Raw genomic sequence first — 22,947 nt, 5'->3', positions numbered from 1 at the left:
AGCCATACCATTGTTGTACACTGCTTGGGGGGAAGGTATAATTTGTTATTGCTTTCAGGCCATTCCACACCGAAGCAGAGTCGTTAGCGGAGAACTGTTTGTTAAGCCTCTCCGCATAACTTTTCTTTGCGATGTTAATCTCCTTCGTCAGCCTGTTTCGGGCGAGTTTGTAAACTGCTCGATCGCCGCTTTTAAATGCGGATTCTTTCTCTTTCCTAAGCTGCCTGAGTTTGGGAGTGAACCATGGCTTGTTGTTGTTGACTGAGCGGAAGGACTTTGTTGGTACACACATGTCCTCACAGAAACTGATGTATGATGTTACAGTGTCTGTGTATTCATCCAATGTGCCCGTTGAAGTTTCAAAGACGCTCCAATCAGTGCAGTCTAAGCATTCTTGTAGCGATAACTTTGCTTCACCTGTCCATGTTTTAACTGTCTTGACTACCGGTTTTACACATTTGAGTTTCTGTTTGTATGTGGGAATTAAGTGGATTAAATAGTGGTCAGAAAGACCCAATGCTGCATGCGCAACAGACCGGTATGCGCCTTTGAGTGCTGTGTAACAATGATCTAGAATAATCTTGTTCATCACAGTGCATATGTTATTTTAATCTATTTCCATTTCCTCCTCCAAGTATCTGCGAAATAGTATGTAAACGCCATATTCCTTGAGACGAATTTATTAACTAATCAGGGATATTTTTCACATTTGAAAGACAGTTAATAAATTGGGTTGTAGTGTTCTTACTGTGCTATGAGGTTTGTACACACTACATTTAAAGGACAACCGGCACCATTTTTTTTGTTTCCCACTGACATCAGAAAAACGTTTTATAGCATCTAAAATACCCAAATCAGGCAGGCTGATATTTTTAGTTAAATGAAAAACACCAATAAAAATGACTTCAAAATGAATCCGGAAATGGCCAGTTTCAGAAGGTCCCACCCCCTTGTTCGTGACGTCACGCCAAGACGTCTTGCCTTGCTCGAGAATCAAAACAATGGCTTCAGATTCGGAGAAGATGCTTTCTCTTTACTCATCCAGTTATGAATATGATTCAAATAGTTCTGATGAGGGTTTTCTCCTCTGGTGAAACAGTCAATATGCTGCTTATATTTGGGAAGTTCACGGTTTAAACGTGTTTGATTAAAATCGCCCAAAATGATCAGGGGTGATTCTGGATATTTTAGTTCGAGATGGTTTACATGGTCCGCTAGCGTTTGTATACACGCGTTAGCATTAGCTTGTGGCGCGATGTACACGGCAACGAGAATAAAGGAAGCGAACTCACGTGGCGAGTAGAATGGCTTGCAGTTGAGAGACAGCGATTCCAAACCAGGGCTGCAGTGTGCGTCGAGGTTTCTTATGGAAAATAAATGTTTGACAAACAAACTATTCGCCTTACACACACACTTTCTGGGAACCAATTAAGTTCGTTAGCTGAGTTCCTTGTGTGTCAATGTATGCTTCAAATTATTGTAAAACAACTGGGTGTCCTCATTTGGTTGCATTACTGGAACCCAAGGAAGTGTGTATTGTGTGGTGTTCTTTGTGTCTACCCAACTGTTGTGAAAATGAGGCTTGAATGAAGGACAACTGTGGGTTTTTTTTTGTGTCGACGTATATAGAGAACAAGTAACATGAGCAAAACATGCTGTGTGTGGTCGGTCCTTATAAGAAGAGAAGCACAAAAGCTTTGCAAGGTAGGAACTGGCCAGAATAAAATATTTATTCAAAAGAGAAATTAACCCAAGAATATAAATAAATCAGCCATCTCAAGTGGAATTCTTTAACCAAAACCCGACAATGGCTCAACGGACTCTGGAGCAACGCTGACACAAACCCCGCTTCTCAAAAAAAAAAAAAAAAAAAAAAAAATCAAAAACAAAAAATACACAACACAGCTCATCATTTCTAGTAATATGAGTTGATCACTACTTGGACCGCATTTGTGAATATGAACACTTGGAACACAAATCTCACCCGGACTACCAGACAATTGTACATCAGATTTGCTGTCATCAACTTAACGTAACAAAAGCCTGGATATCATCTCCAAAACATGATGACATCACTTGTTAGGCGCATGCTCAGAAAAATGTTGACTCATCCAAAGCAATATTTACCACAGTGTACATCACACAGCAGCTACTTCCCAAAGACAGAAAGAAAATCTCACATTTCAATTGTTTCTTTTTTGTGATCTTCCACGCAAATTATATTGATCTATTTTTACACACACACGCACACACACACACGCACACGCGCGCACACACACACACACACACACACACACACACACACACACACACAGAGTAAAGGCGCTCTTCCATATTTTAATGACCTTGCTGCTTTACAAACCTTGCTAGAAGACCCATATAACACCTTCACGTCAATTTTAACAAAGAATAGATTTCCTGGCATTCCAGTTTTTAGAGTTTTGATCAGACGAGTAAGAAAACGCTTACTGTCTGCTGCACCGCCACCTCAGTCTTTAGCATCTCCCACACCGTCGGCATTGATGGCAAACATGGCTTCCGCCTCTGGCAGGCATGGTGAGTCGTAGATTTTACAGATTCTGGTTTGTCCTCTGCCTTTTCTCAGATACAGTCTGCAAGGAAAATACATTTGGAGCTGAGAGGACAATCGGATGCATGATACATAAACTGTCAAAACGGTGGCATTTCTGTAACCTTTTCAAGTGTCCGAAAAGCTTGTCTTTTTCAAGTCAAAAGGAGTCACATACAGGACAGTGATACCTCGGCTAACAAACGCTTTAGCTAATGAACATTTCGCCTTACGAACATTAAATTCACGAGAATATAATCTTGGCATACAAATTAGTTTTCGGGAAACACACGGAGCGCCACGGTGGGTGGCGGACTAGTTTTCGGCAGAAGAACACCAAACCACTCGACCGAACAGTGCCACTGTGGCCGCAGGACTAGTTTTCCACTTTGAGGTTTGCTATTGACTGGAGTACTTTTGATATTAAAACGACCCCACCACAGGCAAGTGTTAAGATGAAGAGGACACAAAAGAAAATTACGGTCGAGCAGAGGAAGGAGATCATCGAGAAACACGAACGAGGTGTGCGTTAGTGTGACTTAGCTATCCCAGTACCTGTATGCTAAGTCGACCCACCATGGTGGTTCGACCATTTCTACCATCCTTTGGAACAAAGAAGCTATTAAAGCTGTGTTGCTAAAGGTGTTTCTGTGTTATCTAAGCCAGGTCCCCAACCCCCAGGCCGCGGACCGGTACCAGTCCGTGGGTCATTTGGTACCGGGCCGCGCAGAAATTATAAAAAATTTACAGAATTTCCGTTTTATTTATTATCTGAGTCCGAACTATGTTTTATTTTGAAAAATGAAAAGTCACCGCCTGCAGCGCATTTCCGTGACGAGGAATGGGTCGCAAAGATTGCTTACTTGTGAGACATATTCAACCTGATCAATGAACTCAATCTGTCACATCAACTGTCTTCAAGTTGGCTGATTAAATAGCTGCATTTAAAGCCAAACTGGATTTGTGGGGATGGCGCGTGGATAGCAGTTTATTTGACATGTTTCAAACATTGGCGGGGTTTTTGGAAAAGACTGAGCCCGAGCCTTCATTGATGAACTGCCAAGGAATGGATCCGCAACCCATTTGTCAACAAACCAGGTGAATCCAGCATGCCTGTGCAAGAGGAAGAACAACTGCTGGAGTTAGCAAATTATGGCGGACTTAAAAGTATGTTTGAGACAACAACTCTGCCTGTGTTCTGGATTAAAGTGATGGCAGATACCCGAGATCGCCACAACAGCACTGAAACCCTTCCAGTTTCCGACATCTTATTTGTGTGAAGCGGGGTTTTCTGCAGTGACAGCAACCAAAACAAAACTACGGAGTAGACTGGACGTAAGCAAGAACTTCGGGTGTCATTGTCTCCCATTATTCCTAGATGGGACCGTCTCGTTGCAGAGAAACACGCTCAGGGGCCCCATTGATTCAGTTGTAGTGAGTTGTATTTTTCATGCGCTTTGGAGTTGTTTTTGTGGTGTATTTTATTTTGAAGGCACGTTTAAACAAATTTCCCCATTGCGGGACGAATAAAGGTATTCTGATTCTGATTCTGATTCTAAACATTACCATGGTGACCATAGAGCGTTAAGGGGCAGAGACGATGTTACATATGTTGTTGTTGGCGCGATGTTACTAGGACTCTGCTAATAAAGTTGTATAAAAATACACAATGGATTCACGTTTATTATTATATTTAGAAAGAAATTATTATATTAAGAAAAAAAAACAGTTTTCATGCCTGTCGTATCATTTTATTTTGTTGTATTTATCTGCCGGTCCGTGAAAATATTGTCTGACATTAAACCGGTCCATAGCGCAAAAAAGGTTGGGGACCCCTGATCTAAGCAACGGTCTCGAGCAATAGAAGAGGTTGAAGAACTGTTAATTTGGATTAACAAAAAGCAGCTAGCCAACGACAGTGTGAGTGAAGCAAAGATCGCCGAGAAAGCACGGCAAATTCACTCAGATATCGTCAAGAGGCTACCTGGAAGTTTGTCATCCATTAATGATTTCAAGTCTAGCCATGGATGGTTCGAGAACTTTAAGCGTCGTACAGGGATTCATCGTGTCATTCGTCATGGTGAAGCAGTCAGTTCTGACGATAAAACGGCCAAAGTTTATAAGGAATCATTCCTCAAGATGGTCGAAGAAGAAGGCTACGTTCCTCATCAAGTGTTTAATGCTGATGAAACCGGCCTTTTTTTGGAAAAGGATGCCTAACTGGACTTTCATTCCACAGGAAGAGAAGTCCGTCCCTGGGAATAAGCCTATGAAAGATAGGCTCACACTCCTTCCTCCAGTCCTTATGGAATGTGACTCTCCTAACTGCTCTCCTATTGGCTATTGCCTAATATTTTTCTGCCGTCCCATTAGGTAAGAGCGTGTGTCAATGTATGTAGATACTGTACATCACAGGTGTCAAAGTCAAGGCCCGGGGGCCAAATGCGGCCCGCCACATCATTTTATTCGGCCCGTGAAAGCAAATCAAACTTGTGAAATTCCATGATGCTTGCTAAAATCCTAACCAAAATGTCATTTTTGGATGCAAACCACAGTAACTCAGCAACTCAGCAACTCAAGTCATTATTTTTTTTATTTCAGAATTGAAAACTAGTCATTCATTAATTTGTTGTACGCTCTATATGTAATATGTGGAGGGGATTAAACATTCTAATGGCTTCCCCAAATTCATAACGGCCCTTGAGAGGAAACCATAACTCCACAATGGCCCGCGGCAAAAAATGACTGACAGCCCTGCTGTACATAGCAATGTGTCTTTATGTACTGTCATTCGCCCCTTAGACCATAGATTTTCCAAAAGTTTTCCGTAAACACGAATAACAGAAAAAGTGTTTAAGAGTAGGTTGATCACTCACCTTCTTAATTTTGCCTTGGACATTTTCAAAGGATATAAAAATAGCAAACATCATTGGATCAGTTGTTTACAAAACATCAGGCAAAAAAAAAAAAAAAAACATCTGAGAGAGAACATGGACTAAAGAGGGCAAAAAAAGCCGATGACACAGTAAAAAGTTAATTTTCCCAAAATCATTTATGAAAGGCATTTATTTATAAGAGTAATGTTAAAAGGACAAGTTTAAAATAACAAGATATTGTTTTAGAATTATAGTTTGTGGTATAATTACAGTTCAAACTAAAAATAAAAACGATCGGACTTCCGGTATGCCAGTGAGACGGTAAGCAGCAAACAGACGGAGCTACCGGCCAAGGAGCAAAAAAAAAGGGAAAAAAGGCTGGAAAGAAACGAAAACAACAACTCGAACAAAATGGATATGAATCAAACTCAGACTGGAAAAGGAAAGGACAAAAAGAAGAAGAACGAGAAACAGAGTGAAAACACGGACTTGAAAGAGGAAACGAATAGAATGCTCGAATCCGTAAAGAGCTACAAGTCATTTTCCTACAAGACTCACACCTAACATCACAAAAACATGAGAAATTTAAAAGATATGGATACATTAATACATTCTATAGTTCATTTAAAGAAAGCCACAGGAGAGGGGTGGCTATATTAATAAAAAATACAGTGAAATTTGAAATTGACAAAGAACTAAAAGATAAAGCAGGCAGGTATATTGTGGTCAAAGGGACGATGGAAGGAGAGAGGGTGACATTAATGAATGTATATGCTCCACCAGATAGTGACAAAAGCTTTTTTGTGAATCTTTTCAATGTTATGTTGGAAATGGATGGGATCGTGATATGTGGAGGAGACTTCAACGTGGTGCTCAACCATGACTTAAATACGACAAGTACAAAGAAATCTAGATTAGACATAACCAAATACATTAACACACAAATAAAACAACTCAGGATAATAGATGTATGGAGGGACTCACACACGTTGCACAGAGATTACACACATTACTCCCATCCACACGCACTATATGCTAGAATCGACTACTTTTTCATGAAGATCGAAGACAAACACAGAGTGGAAGAATGTAGGATTGGTGTCACAGATTTATCAGACCACAATGCCGTTTATATGACAGTGAAATTGAACAGTAGAAGGAAAAACACAACTTGGAGATTGAACACAGGGTTATTGAATGACAAGGAACTAGTACAGGAACTAAAGGGGGATATAATAAAATATAAGGAAGAAAATGACAATGGAGAAGTGAATCCAAATATTGTGTGGGATGCGCTGAAAGCAGTTATAAGAGGGAAATGTATAGCACAGGCATCGGCAACCCGAGCCGCATGTGGCTCTTTCACCCCTCTGCTGCGGCTTCCTGCGGCTTTAGAAAATAAATAATGAGTATTTAATTCAATGTATATTATTTTAGTTCGTTCGTTTTTAAAATGTAATTCTAAATTTGAAGATTATGGTGATTATAAATAATACAAAATAAAACGTATTCAATTTTTTTGTCGCTCATAATATACGTCACAGCCATCGACAGTGGACGTATATCCGGTCACAACCGCCAAATTGCGCACAATTTCTTGAATTTTTCGACCCCCAGGCCGGCCAACTATGGATAAATCTAAGAAAAGTGTCTGAAGAAAACGGAACGTTTAATGATACATGGGCAGATTCGTTCGCCTTAAAAACAGACATCGTTCACGCCTGACAGACGACAGCTTACAGTCCTGTGTGAAGATGAAGGTAACGTCATACAGCCCTGATGTGCAGAGGCTGTGCGCTGAGGTGCAGGAGCAGAAATCACATTAACCAGGTGATAAATATTGCATTTACCATTTTGCAAATATTCTTTTTTTTTCAAATAGACATTGAGTATTATATTTGAAAGTAATCTTCAACCCAACGTCTTTTTTTCTGAGTTTAAAATGTTTTTGTTGCGCGCAGAAATGTAATTTCGCTTCTCTGTAACAGTTCATTGATTCATAAATGCAACACACTATAGTTTGTTTATGCATATATAAAGGTAAAAAACGATGATGAAAAGATGCAGTGTTGTCTTCATTTTAAATGTCAAAAGGATTTTGTGGCTCTCAGTGTTTTCTTTTCTGTGGGAAATGGGTCCAAATGGCTCTTTGAGTCATAAAGGTTGCCGACCCCTGGTATAGCACATGCAATAGATCGTAAAAAGGCAAGAGAAAAATCATATCAAACTTTAACAAGACAATTGAAAGAACTAGAAGACCAACACAAAACAACAAATAATACAGAGATATTAACAAAGATTACAGAAACCAAAAACGGAAATAAATCGAATATTATTAACAGAAGTGGAAAAAAGCGCACAATTTGTAAAAACAGATTTACTATGAAGGAGGACCCAAAGCAAAAAAATTACTGTCAAGAAGGTTGAGGACACAACAAGCGCTAAACATAATACACAAGATTCGGTGCCCCAAAACTAATACAATATTAAAAGAACCAAAGGAAATAGAAGAAGTATTTGAGCAATATTATAAAACTTTATATACAATTGCAAAATTTTTGGACGGTCTGAAATTACCATCGATAAGGGAAGAAGACAATGAATTCCTGAACTCTGAGATAACTGAAAAAAATGGCAAAGCTGCGGGTAGCGATGGCTTCCCCTCAGAGTTCTACAAGATATTTAGACAAGAACTAGGCCCACTTTTGTTATCTTCACTCAGATATACCATGAAGGAGGGTAAAATTCCCCCATCATGGAAAGAGGCAATCATCTCTATAATACCAAAAGAGGGTAAAAATATATAGTTATGTAGTAGCTTCAGACCAATATCCATACTTAATGTCGACTATAAAATATATACTTCGATTATGTCAAAAAGATATGAGTCAGTCATGCCCGATATTATCAATGGAGAACAGACGGATTTTATTGAAAATAGACAGGCCCAGGATAATATAAGAAAAACTATATACATAGTGGAGGCGATCCATAAGGCGGGAACAAGTGCAATGTTGGTGAGCACGCATGCAGAAAAGGCATTTGATAGTGTCCGCTGGGCCTATCTATACAAAGTCATGGGAAAATTCGGCTTTAACAAAGATTCAATTTGAAATATACAAACACTATATAATGGGCCAACTGCAAGAGTGAAAGTGAATGGCAGCCTGACAGACCGAATAATACTAGAAAGATCGACAAGACAAGGATGTTGCCTCTCACCAACATTATTCAATATCTTCATTGAACCCCTAGCCCAAGCAATCAGACAGAACCACAACATCAAGGGCGTGGAGATGAGAGACTCGGAACATAAACTCATTCATAACATAATACTCACTCATAATATATTTGACACAAGCGGAAGATAGCCTCCCGATACTGATGCAAAAACTAGAGGAATATGAACATTATTCAGGATATAGACTGTGTCACGTTTTGCGAGGTGGTGATGGCGGGTTCGGATCCCAAAAAGCAGGCAGGAGGGAGCAGGAGGTTGTTTGACAAATTGTATTAAAATAAAGTCAGCAGGAACAAAATGTAAAACATCAAAATGATCTGAATGGAAAAAATACAAAGTAGCAAAAGAAGACCAAAAGTAAAAGCCCGCCAAGGTTAAACAACACGTACACGATGCATGCTGCAACCAAGCAGCAAACAAACAATGAATCGGCCTACCATCGGATCCCGCAGGTACATCGGACCCGTCTCATTTCCACCCTGTGCCTGGCAATGCTACGTCCACGTTAGCGCAAGCCTCGTCGAGTTTGAATCGCGTCACTCGACGAGCCGCAACGTCCACGTAAACGTCCGGCCGAGACCTCCTTCCAGGTGGCCGTCCAGGGTGAAACTGGGTGACTGGCATTGCACGCCCACGTCCAGCCACGCTGTCGTCGTACATGACGAATTGAGTCTCATCCACGACGAGCCGTGCAACGTCCGCGTCAACGTCAGTCCGAGACCCCACTCACCGCTGGATCCCGGAGCGGCTCTGGACTGGTCTCGTTCCCCCGGAGCCGGGCAGTTCACGCCCACGTCGGCGTCCGGCCGAGACCTGGTCCCATACGGCCGTACGGGGTGCCATTCTGCGCCTGGCAGTTCGACGTCCACGCAGAGCCATGCGCCGTCGCGTGAACGTGCGAGAGGGATCGCACTCACGCCCACGACGATCCGTGCCGCGTCTTTGTCTACCCCAGGCCGAGTCCCGTTCCAATCAGGCCGCCGCCCGTCGTATGCTGGAGAGGCAGCGGTTGCCCTCTCCACCGACCGTTCCCTGGCGAGTGGACCTTTTGGGAGACTGTTGGGACTTCTGGAAGCAGCCCCTTGAAGGGGGGGTACTGTCATGATCTGGTTGGCGACCAACGGGGGGGCGCTGTCGGCCCCGCCTGCACCTGCACAGGTGCTGGTCGTCCCGATCAGATTGGCGACCAGCGGGTAGCGACGTCAGCCCTGCCGGCAGCCTCGCAGGTGCTGGTCGTTATAATCAATGACACTTAAAAGGACACCCGGCACGATCATCCGGTGCCGATTCATTGTTTGTTTGCTGCTTGGTTGCAGCATGCATCGTGTACGTGTTGTTTAACCTTGGCGGGCTTTTACTTTTGGTCTTCTTTTGCTACTTTGTATTTTTTCCATTCAGATCATTTTGATGTTTTACATTTTGTTCCTGCTGACTTTATTTTAATACAATTTGTCAAACAACCTCCTGCTCCCTTCTGTCAAGTTTTGCGAGGTGGTGATGGCGGGTTCGGATCCCAAAAAGCAGGCAGGAGGGAGCAGGAGGTTGTTTGACAAATAGCACAAAGGGCTGACGTCGCTACCCGCTGGTCGCCAATCTGATCGGGACGACCAGCACCTGTGCAGGTGCAGGCGAGGCCGACAGCGCCCCCCCCCCCCCCCCCCCCCCCAAATTTTAAAGATTACTACCGGGCATAAAAATGGATACGCCAATTAAAAACAATGACATAATACAGATAATGATGGATGGGTATAAAGGAGGGAAAAACAAAGTAATCTCATCTCTTTACAAAGGGCTCCTGTTGAACAGAGGGATGGGTATAAAGGAGGGAAAAACAAAGTAATCTCATCTCTTTACAAAGGGCTCCTGTTGAACAGAGGGAACTCAACCCTATACATAAAAAAAGAAATGGGAAAAGGAACTTCAAACCAATATAACGGAGGAAGAATGGTCAAATATGTGCAAAATACAACAATCAACAACCACTTTGAGACATTGGAAAGAATTTGGATGTAAGAATATCGTGAGATTTTTTACAACCCCGGATATGACTGGGAAATATAAATCGGGACAGTACGAGTGCTGGCGGCTTGGCGGACAGGAAAGAAAAGTAAATCATGCACATATATTTTGGAAATGTCAAAAGTTGAAAGGTTATTGGGAAGAAGTTTGGAGGGAACTGCAAAAGATAATTGGCAACGAAATACCAAAGACCGACTTGGTGATGTATCCAGCTGACCTAAATCAAGAAAACGTGGAACCAAGAGATGAGTACTTGATAAAAGTGTTGCTGATAGCCAGCAAGAAAGCCATAACTAGAAAATGGTTTAAAACCGACCCACCAACAAAGAATAAATGGATCGGAATAGTGGAAGAGATATTTGAGCTGGATAGGTTCACACACATATTGAGGGTCCAAGCAGGGAAGTTTAAAACAAGATGGGAAAAATGGGATGAATATAAAAAAACAATCAAACAAATGAATGAACGAACGACACCACAAACCAGACAGTCAAGATAGCTAACAAATATAAATCCAAAAAAAGGGAAATTTGTCATTTTTCATTCCAAACCATGCTAAGTGTAACTGAACGGCAGTACGTGAAGAAAAAAAGACAAAAGATGAAATGAACACTGTCACCTACCGCGTAGTGGAAGCATGAGCCAAAATGTTGCCACCAATTGGCTTCTTTGGATCAGCAGAGAACATGGCAGTCCCATCTACCTGTGCAACCACCTGGTTGGTGATCACCACTGCCACGCCAAACTGTTGTGGACACAGGTTGAGAAAAAGAGGACTAAGGTTAGACAACAGATTGATCACATATGTCATTATTTTATTTTGATAATATAGTCTGTGTGTGGTCGTTTGGCAGGGAGCAACCCCAAAAACCCGATCATATAAAGTACAACACAGCCAAGATCGCATTCTATAAAAATGGAATTGCACTGTTCCCACTGCATAAAAACAAAATCTGATATATGTTGCATGTGGGCAAAAATATCAGAAATGAGCTGCAATGTGAATGCAGCCCATTACACATATTATTGAAGGCGTGGTAAATAAATGCTATCAATAACCACCCACCTCGTCAGCCAGCCTAAGCAGCATGCGAAGAAAGCGTCCCAAGTGGGCTTGCCTTGCTGACAATTCACCTCGGCCTGAGTAATCCGTTCGATACAGAGCTGTGGCACTATCCACTATTAACAGAGCATACCTGTGAACACACACGCAAAACCTTGCATTACATATACACTGCAAGGACCACAAAAAGGCCAATGTTTTACTTTTTCTTCAAATTTTTCATCAAATAATGACATAAAGGAAATGGCCTACAGAAATTTACAGTACAACAGCTGACTGTCATATTAGAACAAACGGTGATTCATTTACTTTGGAACCAGCTCAAATACCAATTCCAAATACTGAATTTTCACCAGGCCGGTTGAGTGTGCAAAGTTTAGGGAGTTTTCAAGAATGATTTTTAGCCTGAAAATGCACTTCATTGTGCAAAAGATCATCTGCTCAGGGCGTTAATTTAGAACAATGGCATTAAATGCCACGGGGTGGAATAAAATCAAAGAAGTCCTGAGGCTGCTGAAGAAGCACGGGCTGCTACAGGTGCTACGACAGTTCTACACAGCAGTCATTGAATCAATCTTGTGTTCTTCCATCACGTCTGTGTAAGCTCTCAGTCGTACAGGAGTGGTCCATCGATGAGAAGGTTTCTTCAGCCGTCATCTGTACTTTTTTGAAGGTGTCGGACGTTTCGCCTCCTATCCAAGAGGCTTCGTCAGCGAACTAAAGTAAGAAAGAAACACTTTAGTTCGCTGACAAAGCCTCTTGGATAGGAGGCGAAACGTCCGACACCTTCTTACTTTAGTTCGCTGACAAAGCCTCTTGGATAGGAGGCGAAACGTCCGACACCTTCAAAAAAGTACAGATGACGGCTGAAGAAACCTTCTCATCGGTTCTTCCATCACGGTTTGCTTCTGGGCCACCGCAAAAATGGACAAAGTACGACTTCAACGGACAGGTAGGATGGCGGAAAAAATCATTGGCACGGGCCTACCCACTCTCGAGGACTTTTCACGGAATCACGGAAAATCCTACTGGACCCTCTGCACCCAGTACTCACTAGAACCACTGTTACTGACCTATATAATCTCCAGCACCAAACACTTTGAGGCGCTAAGGGACATCTGCATAATTGCACACCTGTTTTACGACATATACAGCGACTGATCACTTTCAAATGGTTCACTAATTTTTCTGAACCAACTGTAAAACAGTTATCATATTTCATTCTACCACTGATCACTTTAGCTCTGCGAGATACCTTGCACATTGTCTCACTTGTCATGTTTTGGAGACAAATTCCTTGTGTGTTCTACACACTTGGTCAATAAAGATGATTCTGATTCTGAAATGGAAAAAGAAAAAAACTGACCTTGACTCAGCCATAATGGCAGATGCCTGATACAGCAACTGCGTCTGATGATCTGTGTTAAAAGCTCGAGCGTAGGCCACATTGTCCAGAACATCACTGCCCACCAGCCCATATCTAGTGACACAAAAAACATACAGTAACTTGGAAAATGCATCCTTTTGATTTTATGACATATTTGGTTGTCAATTATTACATTTTTTGCAGAGTTCTCGCTCCATGGCTCTCTTTGTCATCGATTTTTATTTATAATAACAAAAGAAACACATACAGTAATTTTTCAGCCCATAAGGCGCTTTGGAGGATATTGGTACGTCTATTTAGAAATGTCTCTTTATATGAAAACTACGAAACGTCTCAAAAGGACAATGTTGCCTCTTATTACGAAAGAATGTTCAACATAAGAAAGGTAAAAATACAGTATGGGCCGCATCCTCGTAATTCAACTGTCGGGCCATGAAGTGTTCCAATAGTTTTACATAAACGCGAGTCACCTGGAAAAGGAGTTGATCTGTCGGGCAATCGCTCACGATGCAGATGTTTGATTTTTGAAGGATTGTTTAAAGGAGACACAAGTATACATCCATAGATGTGTACTTAACAAAATGGCAGGCAAAAAAAAACTTTTCTGAGGGCAAAAAACAATGACGGCGCAGTTAAAAGGTTAACAACCATTTTCTTCTTTATCCTTTGTTTTTTTACATTATGCATAACTCATTTATTGTGCACTAATCTCATTTCACATATACGGGTAACATCCGACTTACTGAGTTCTATTCTGACCAAACGGTCATAAGTCAAAGTGGTCGTAAGTCGAAATACATTCAAAATGTTGCATAGAGACCCAGAGGCTAAATGACTGGCAAACTCCCCCCTCTGGTGCCATCACACGGTCGATTGCTGTGATGCTGATGCTGGCTGGCTGGCCAAAATCACGTACGCGTAATAGTGTCTGGAGGTCATGGTCGTAAGTACGGGTGGTCATAAGTTGAGCCGGTCGTAATTTTGATGCATGTTTATGCTGGAGAAATCATTTGTGTCTGAAAATTGAGGGCGACCGTCACGGATTAGGGCCTTTACATGGAAAAAACGACTCTACTTACAAATTTTCCAGTGAAGATATTTCTTCCAGAACAAATTAATTCCAAAAGTAGAGGGACCACTCAGTGCATAAAGCGCACCTTTAAGGAATGGCCTATTTTTAAAACTAGTTGCAGTTTGCTTGACTTTACAACAGTTAGACTAAATACATGGTTACCTGAGGTAGAAAAAAAAATACAGCATTATTTATCAAGTCCAGTTAGATTTATTTGCGGAATCACAAAAAAAGTCTCAAGGGGGCAAATAATGGCATCCTCACATTATGTAATTACAGTGGTACCTCGGTTCTCGACCATAATTCGTTCCAGGACCCTGTTCGAAAAGCGGTTTTTTTCGAACACCGAAACCACCTCTATGCTCCTGTCACTTGCGAGTTGACAGCGGGGGAGGGGCTGCCTCTCCCGGCCGTTCTCCACCCGCTGTCATTCTCTAATCACGGACACGGGGCATTGCCAATGCCGGATGATTGACTCAACTCGCCACCGTACCTGGACTCTTCCTTCGATGCGCGAGTGTATCCGGTCCGAGGTAGTTTCCCTGCATCCCGTAAATGTATGTCATCTTCCGGGATTGCGTAATTTTGCATCCTCGTGTGCCATTTGCTTTTTGGCATAGTAAGCGGGTCGGATCACCCCCTGCCTTCTTACTCGCTGTTTTCTTTTATTTGTGAATGAACATCCTGCTTGGGTAGTACGTGTCTGCTTTGGGATCCCAAACATTCCACTACGTTCCGACGAGTCAGCTGCCGTCACTCTCGCTCGGAACGTGACAGCTACGGATGACTCGGCTACAGGATGTTCTTTTCTCTTAAAATATCTATCCAATGACACTTGCTCTCACTCCCACAGCAACATCACTAGATTTCACAGCCTCCTTATTCTTTAATATCGTACTGATCGTAGATTTCGCCATGCTGTATTCCCTCGCAAGATCAGACCCTCGCACACCTCCTTCATATTTTGCGATTATTTCTTTCTTAAATGCAATAGTTGTACGCACTACTTTTCTTTTGTCACTTTAAGCAGCACTTACTTTCTTTGGAGGCATGATTAGGGGCTAAAACTCTTCATACACCTATATTAAACGCTAGAGCAAAACGCAGCACATCCGCTAGCGACAACAGTTGGTCACGAACAGAGCGATACACCTGTGCGCCGCTCAGCTCGCCCCCCTCGCGTACGCACTCACGCGTCGTATTTGCGTTCGAACAGCGATTGATGTTCGAACGCCGAAGCAAGAATATCTCGAATATTTTGTTCGAACACCGATATGTTCGAACAGTGAGGCGTTCGAGAACCGAGGTACCACTGTATTCGCATCGGGTACCAAGTCAGGATCAACAATATCATCATTTAAATAGCATTAGCGTTAGAATGTTCCGAATTCGGGACACTCCTTATTTTTATTTCTCAGTAAATAAACAAGTTAGTGTTAGTTTATGCATTTCAGTATCAAGGTAAACCTCTTCTGAATAGCTCATCAAATAGTTACAACATATACTTACGTGGTATTTCATCCATGTCGAAAAATAGAAGACGCTTTGAAGATGGAGGAGAGCACATGGTGTTGTGCATGAAGGAGATGATGTCACTGACGCTTTTTAAGGCAAAGCTGCATATAATCTGTTTTAAAGGGACATGTAACTTGTGTCGCATCAGTTTCAATCGGCACTTGAACTGCTACCTTTCATTTTCTCGATCGAGGAGCACAATCGTCCGGAAGGGTTAACATCTATTCACGGCCCGCCTGTAGTCGGCATCCGGCATTATTTGCTATCGCTTCAGCCCGACTGGAGGCGTGACTCGGGATACACGGAAGTAAAAACACAACGACTGTAGTCGTTTGCCGGGAGGAATGAGTTAAAGGACAACTGACGTCTCCGGACAAGTTGTGTCCATAATTTGTAAAATGGCTTCAAATGACTTTTACTGAGCGTATTTTACAAAGATTCCACTGCATATAGCTATATTTTACGTTTTAAGAGTCGCACTGAATATTCCGGAAGTCTTGTTTTTGGGTTGGTGACGATCCCCACATGACGTCACATTTGGAACGCCCCTGACCGAGAAAGGACATCACCTCAATGCATTTTGCGGTACTTTGTTTGGTCTGAAAACTTCGTGTTGATCCGTGTTGATGGTGAAATTAGAAGGAAAACACATACATAATGCAATGGTGAATCGTCGTAGGTTACACCGAGACAACTATTCGATATTCGCTGACAAAAATTTCAAGGTGAAGAATCAACCAATTTCCAAAGGAGCTCTGGTGGCATCTTCTGCATTTTCTGTGACGCTACACATCAGTCTTGATCACTCAAAATGACCGGAAGACATTCTTTAATCGTTTGCAAACATTTATACTTTCCTCTTCAGAACTATTTGAATCATATTCATAACTGGATGCGTAACAAGAAAGCATATTCTCCGAATCTGAAGCCATTGTTTTTATTCTCGAGCAATGCACGACGTCTTGGCGTGACGTCACAAACTGGGTGCGGGACTTTCTGAAAATGCCCAATTCGCAGCTCAATTTTTAGCAGATTTTGGACACTTTAAGTCATTTTTATTGGTGTTTTGCATTTGAATAAACATATCAGCCTGCGTGTTTTGGGTATTTTAGATGCTATAAAACGTTTTTCTGATGTCAGTTAGGAAACAAAAAAGTGATGTTGGTTGTCCTTTAACTGAAGGACTTGTTTAACCCCTAGTTACCATTGTGGAAAACATTTTCCATCTCACCTTTCGGCTACAGCCAAGAGTCTCTCTGGTCTGAAGGTTCCCTCCGTGTCGATGTACATGGCTTTCCCTTCTCCACCCCCTTGATCCATGGGTAGCTGTGGGACGGACAAAAGAATCTCCCAATTGCAAATGTTTTATTGAACCGATACTAGATTTTCAATTCATTTCAAATGTTGAGAGCCTGCATGGCAAGCACTTATTACTCCGGACATCTGTGCTTGTCAAGCATTGTCAAGAACAAACACATTAGCAACGTATGCACAACATGAAGAGGTTTGGCTTTGCTCAGACACATGAGATGTCACATAAGTGAAGCTCTGCTAATGATTGTTGGATCTCTGTCCCACTGAGAAAAAAAGCCCGCTTTCTCATTGAGACCTGGGAGGAACTAAATTTCTTGAATTTGAATGAAAAAAAAACAAAGAAGATAACATAAGAAAGCCATTTGTAGTCCCACAATGGGGAAATTTGCAAGAGATGGTATTTGGTCCCAGTGACTGATGTACATCCCATCCTGCGGACTTTGGCCCCTTGGCTCCTCATCTCAAGCCAACAGTATTAAACTTGGGTCTTAAACCGGACAGTGATTTGGAAACAGTCATTCATGACTGTCATATCCTGGCTGGATTACTGTAATTCACTTTGGTTTGAAGTCAGCTATGAAGTGTCTCCAGTTGGACCACAATGGTGCTCTGGCATCCCTTTACGGGCTCCTGATACATTTTTGAATTATTTTAAAGTTCCTGTTATTTGTTTTCATATACAGTGATACCTTGTCTTATGAAATTCATTGGTACCCAGAAAGTGTGTGTAAGGTGCAAAGTGTGTATTCAGTGAAGCAGTAGAAAAAAAATAATGGAAGGATGGACTCAAATCAAGTTGTACATAATATCCACATGAAAAATGGATATTAAACCATTTGAGTTGAAGTGTCACAGCAAATGGTGTAAATACCGGTTTATTTGAAATGTGAAAAAATGGATGGTACCTGGCATGTGACAGCAAGCGTATGGCAGAGCTGGGTCTTCCCTGTTCGAAACTCCCCAAACATTTCTGTAATTGAACCAGTCTCGATCCCACCTACAGGAGAAATAAAAGGTAGTGTCAGAATTTGGGCGGCCCGGTAGTTGAGTGATTAGCACGCCGGCTTCACAGTGAAGAGGTTGTGAGTTCAAGACCCGAAAAGACAAAATCTTTTTTGTGGCAACCAGATAGAGTGGTCAGCACACGGGTTCACGGCTCCGGCCTCCCTGTGTTGAGTTTGCATGTTCTCCCTGGTCCCGCATGGGTTTTTTCCGGGTGCTCCAGTTTCCTCCCACATTCCAAAAATGCATGGCAGGCTGATTGAACACTCTAAATCAGGGGTCGGCAACCTTTACGACTCAAAGAGCCATTTGGACCCATTTCCCACAGAAAAGAAAACACTGGGAGCCACAAAATCCTTTTGACATTTAAAATGAAGACAACACTGCATCTTTTCACCATCGTTTTTTACCTTTATATATGCATAAACAAACTATAGTGTGTTGCATTTATGAGTCAATGAACTGTTACAGAGAAGCGAAATTACATTTCTACACGCAACAAAAACATTTTAAACTCTGAAAAAAAAGACGTTGGGTTGAAGATTACTTTCAAATAAAATACTCAATGTCTGTCAATTTGAAAAAAAAAAAAGAATATTTGCAAAATGGCAAATACAATATTTATCACCTGGTTAATGCGATTTCTGCTCCTGCACCTCAGTGCACAGCCTCTGCACTTCATAAAATGATTTTTGCTCTGATCAGCCTTCCACATCAGTTCCGAAACGGCTCTTTTTCTCTCATCTCCATTCTGATATTTTTGAGCAAAAGCTGTGTGTTTGTTCTGGAAATGTCTTGCGACATTTGACTTTTTGTTGTTTGCTAACTTCTCATTACATATTAAGCATACCGGTCAACCCGTCTTGTCAGCAGTGAAGGCGAACGAATCTGCCCACGTATCATTAAACGTTTTGTTTTCTTCAGACACTTATCTTTTCTTAGATTTATCCATAGTTGGCCTACCAGGGGGTCGAAAAATTCAAGAAATCGTGCGGAATTTGGCGGTTGTGACCGGATATACGTCCACTGTCGATGGTTGTGACATATATTATCAGGGACAAAAAAATTGAATACGTTTTATTTTGTATTATTTATAATCACCATAATCTTCAAATTTAGAATTACATTTTAAAAACGAACGAACTAAAATAATATACATTAAATTAAATTAAATACTCATTTATTTTCTAAAGCCGCAGGGAGCCGCAGCAGGGGGGTGAAAGAGCCACATGCGGCTTCGGAGCCGACGGTTCCCGACCCCCGCTCTAAATTCTCCTTCGGTGTGAGTGTGAATGGTTCTCTGTCTCTGTGTGCCATGCGATTGGCTGTCCCCCGCATAGTGCCCTTAGACGGCGGGGATAGGCTCCAGCATCCCGTGCGATACTAATGAGGATTAAGCGGTCTGGAAAATGGATGGAACGGATGCCAGAATTAGTTTTTTTCCATTTATCTTCTTCTTTTCCTTTCGGCTTTTCCCTTCAAGGGTCGCCACAGCGAATCAGTGTCCTCCATCTAACCCAGTTTGGTGCATCCTCTTCTCTCACACCAGCTACCTTCATGTCCTCTTTGACCACATCCATAAACCTCCTCTTCGGTCTTCCTTTCGGTCTCGTGCCTGGCAGTTCAAGTCTCAGCATCCTTCTCCCGATATAGTCACTCTCTCTCCTTTGAACATGTCCAAACCATCTCAGTCTGGCCTCTCTGACTTTCTCTCCAAAGCCTCTAATATGAGATCTACCTCTGATATATTCATACCTGATCCAATCCAACCTGGTCACTCCCAAAGAAAACCTCAACATCTTCATCTCTGCGACCTCCAGCTCTGCTTCCTGTCTTTTCTTCAGTGGCACTGTCTCCAGTCCAAACATCATGGCTGGTCTCACCACTGTTTTATACACTTTTCCTTTCATCCTAGCTGAAACCCTTCTATCACACCTGACATTTTTCTCCAGCCGCTCCAGCCTGCCTGGAGATGCTTCTTCACCTCTTTTCCACACTCTCCATTGCTCTGGACAGTTGGCCCCAAGTACTTAAAATCCTCCACCTTCTTTATCTCTTCTCCCTGTAGCATCACTCTTGCACTTGCATCCCTCTCATTCACACACATATATTCTGTCTTGCTGCGACTGATGTTCATTCCTCTGCTTTCCAGGGCATACCTCCACCTCTCGAGTTTATCCCCCACCTGTTCCTCGTTCCAGCTACAGATAACAATGTCATCTGCAAACATCATGGTCCAATGAGATTCTTGTCTAACATCGTCTGTCAGCCTGTCCATCACCATAGCGAATAAGAAGGGGCTCAGAGCTGACCCCTGGTGGAGTCCCACCTCCACCTTGAATTCCTCCGTCACACCGACAACACACCTCACAACTGTCTTACAGTCAGGATACATGTCTTGCACCGCTCGGACGTACTTTTCTGTCACTCCAGACTTCCTCATGCAATACCACAGCTCTTCTCTGGGCACCCATTCATTCGCTTTCTCCAGATCTACAAAGACAATGCAATTCCTTCTGACCTTTTCTGAACTTCTCTATCAGCATTCTTAAAGCCACATTTTTTTATTTCAAATATGGAATTGTGGAATTTTGTTGTACAGTTCAGTCCAACCAAACATGCTCCAGAGTGATATATGCTGACTTTCGTGCTGCGGCTAACAACTTTTTAACTTTAACAACTTCATTTTTCTTCTAATTTGTCTTAGTTCCACAAAATAGTATCACTAAAACTATCCTTAAAGGACAACCGACGTCTCCGGACAAGTTGTGTCCATAATTTGTAAAATGGCTTCAAATGACTTCTACTGAGCGTATTTTAAAATGATTCCACCGCATATAGCTATATTTTACGTTTTAAGACTCGCGCTGAATATTCAGGAAGTCTTGATTTTGAGTTGGTGGTGAGTCCGTATGTGACATCACTAAAGGTATGCCCCACACCGGAAAAAAAAAGACACATTGTAGCAGTCCTTCATCACGTCAATGTATTTTGCTGTATTGTTTGGTCTCAAAACCTTGTGTTGCACCCAAAAGCCGCCAGAAGAGGCTGTCCAAGCTCCATATAAGGAATTTATAAGCCTGTGGAAACGGAGGTGGCCACAGGATGTTGCCATTTTGTGCCTCTTTTCTGGTGATCCGTTTCTCCCCAATGTTGCGTCAAAATAGCATGGAATAAATTATTTAATCGATTGCAAACATGTATGCTTTCCTCTTCAGAACTATTTGAATCATATTCATAACTAGAGGTGTAACAAGAAAGTATATTCTCAGAATCGGAAGCCATTGTTTTGATTCTCCAGAAATGCAAGACGTCTTGGCGTGACGTCACGAACTGGGGGCGGGACTTTCTGAAAATGCCCAATTCGCAGCTCAATTTTTTGCAGATTTTGGACACTTTAAGTCATTTTTATTGGTGTTTTGCATTTGAATAAAAATATCACACTGCGTGTTTTGGGTATTTTAGATGCTATCAAAAGTTTTTATGATGTCAGTTAAGAAACAAAAAAGTGACGTCGGTTGTCCTTTAATAAGGTGGCCGAGTGGAAAAGCTGAAGTGAGCTGAAGTAAGCACATTGACTTCCCAGTGCAGAGGTAGTGGGTTCAATTCATGCTTCGTCCTTCGTGTGTGGAGTTTGCATGGTCTCCCCGTACTCGGGTAGGTTTTCTCCGGCTCCTCCGTTTTTTCTCCCACGTGCCAAAAACATGCATAGCAGGCTGATTCAACACTCCAAATTGACCCTAGGCGTCAGTGTGAGCGGGAATGGTTGTTTCTGTGTGCCCTGCGATTGCCTGGCAAACGTTTCAGGGTGTACCCACCTGCTGCCCAAAGACAGCGTGCATAGGCTCCAGCGTGCCCCCCTAGTGAGAATTGAGCAGTTTGGAAAATTAATATATTTATTAAAATGCCTTTGACGGACAAGAAAAATGCATTTTCAACATTTTTACTACAGAACGGAAGCCTAGCAACTAATTACGTATTGGAAGTGACTAGTTCGGATGTCTGCAACCTGCGGGACAACCTCTTTAGCGCCACAAGCTGCCAGCGATAATAACATGTTTTGTTTTGTCCATGGAATTCCTAAATTTTGTGACCAATTCAACAATTAAAACTGTACACTATTTCCTAATTTGTACTTTTTTTTTTACTATTTATGAAAAATCATTCCAGCTTTTTACGCATAAATTCCCATTTCAATGACACTCATTCATTCAGCAACACATCATTTTTTACATACAGTACACACACACACACATACAGTGGTATATATATATTAATGTAATTTCTACATTTAATTTACAAGCGCCTTTCAAAACACCCATGGACACTTTACAATTAAAAGAACAATAAACACCAGCACAATAAAACCATAAATAAAATGATAAATAATAAAAGCTGATTAAACTAAACAGTGTATGTAATTTTAAACAAATAGGTTTTGAGGTATGATTTGAAGGTGGGAAGAGAGTCAAAATTTGGAAAAATGTCAGAATGTATTATTGAAAATAATTTTGTGATAATACTCACCATTTTCTGTTCCTCATGATTGGTAAAAATCCAGCCAAACGATCGGAATGAAAGTCAACTGGCCAGGTCCATACACAAAGTTACTGCTAGCTAGCCTGCATACTGCTCATTAGCTTGCATGCTTCCTTTCTGCTGACTATCACAGAAGTATATTGATGCTCATGGTAATGTAGCATGGGACTTGTCAAAGTACCGCTGATATTCGACTACTTCATCAATGGTATTGTTTCATTGTAAATTACAAGAGTGAATCATTCTGTCCCATTCAACCTCAAGGATACAATACTCGTCATATTTTTTCTTTTCGCCATTTTTTTCCAAAAGGGGGCGTTTACCTGTTTCAAGATCAACGGCACCTAAGT

General features: G+C 41.8%; 1 protein-coding gene across 1 annotated transcript in view; it reads right to left on the bottom strand.

Annotated features, from left to right (window-relative positions):
* Positions 1-1,695: 1,695 nt before the first annotated feature.
* The window catches only part of rad51b (RAD51 paralog B), a 29,590-nt gene continuing 8,338 nt past the window's right edge, over positions 1,696-22,947 (bottom strand). The window contains exons 5-10 of the mRNA XM_089022339.1: positions 17,962-18,053; positions 16,974-17,068; positions 13,135-13,248; positions 11,772-11,901; positions 11,329-11,450; positions 1,696-2,612 (exon numbers count right to left, since the gene is read on the bottom strand). Coding sequence (XP_088878465.1) covers positions 2,489-2,612; positions 11,329-11,450; positions 11,772-11,901; positions 13,135-13,248; positions 16,974-17,068; positions 17,962-18,053 — 677 coding nt within the window. The 3' untranslated portion in view covers positions 1,696-2,488. The remainder of the gene's footprint in view (positions 2,613-11,328; positions 11,451-11,771; positions 11,902-13,134; positions 13,249-16,973; positions 17,069-17,961; positions 18,054-22,947) is intronic.

Source organism: Hippocampus bargibanti, linkage group LG19 (assembly GCF_051943395.1).
Source record: "Hippocampus bargibanti isolate YZ-2025 linkage group LG19, ASM5194339v1, whole genome shotgun sequence".
NCBI lineage: Eukaryota > Metazoa > Chordata > Actinopteri > Syngnathiformes > Syngnathidae > Hippocampus > Hippocampus bargibanti.
Note: the sequence above shows the minus strand (reverse complement) of the source record. Positions and strands in the feature narration are given on the sequence as shown.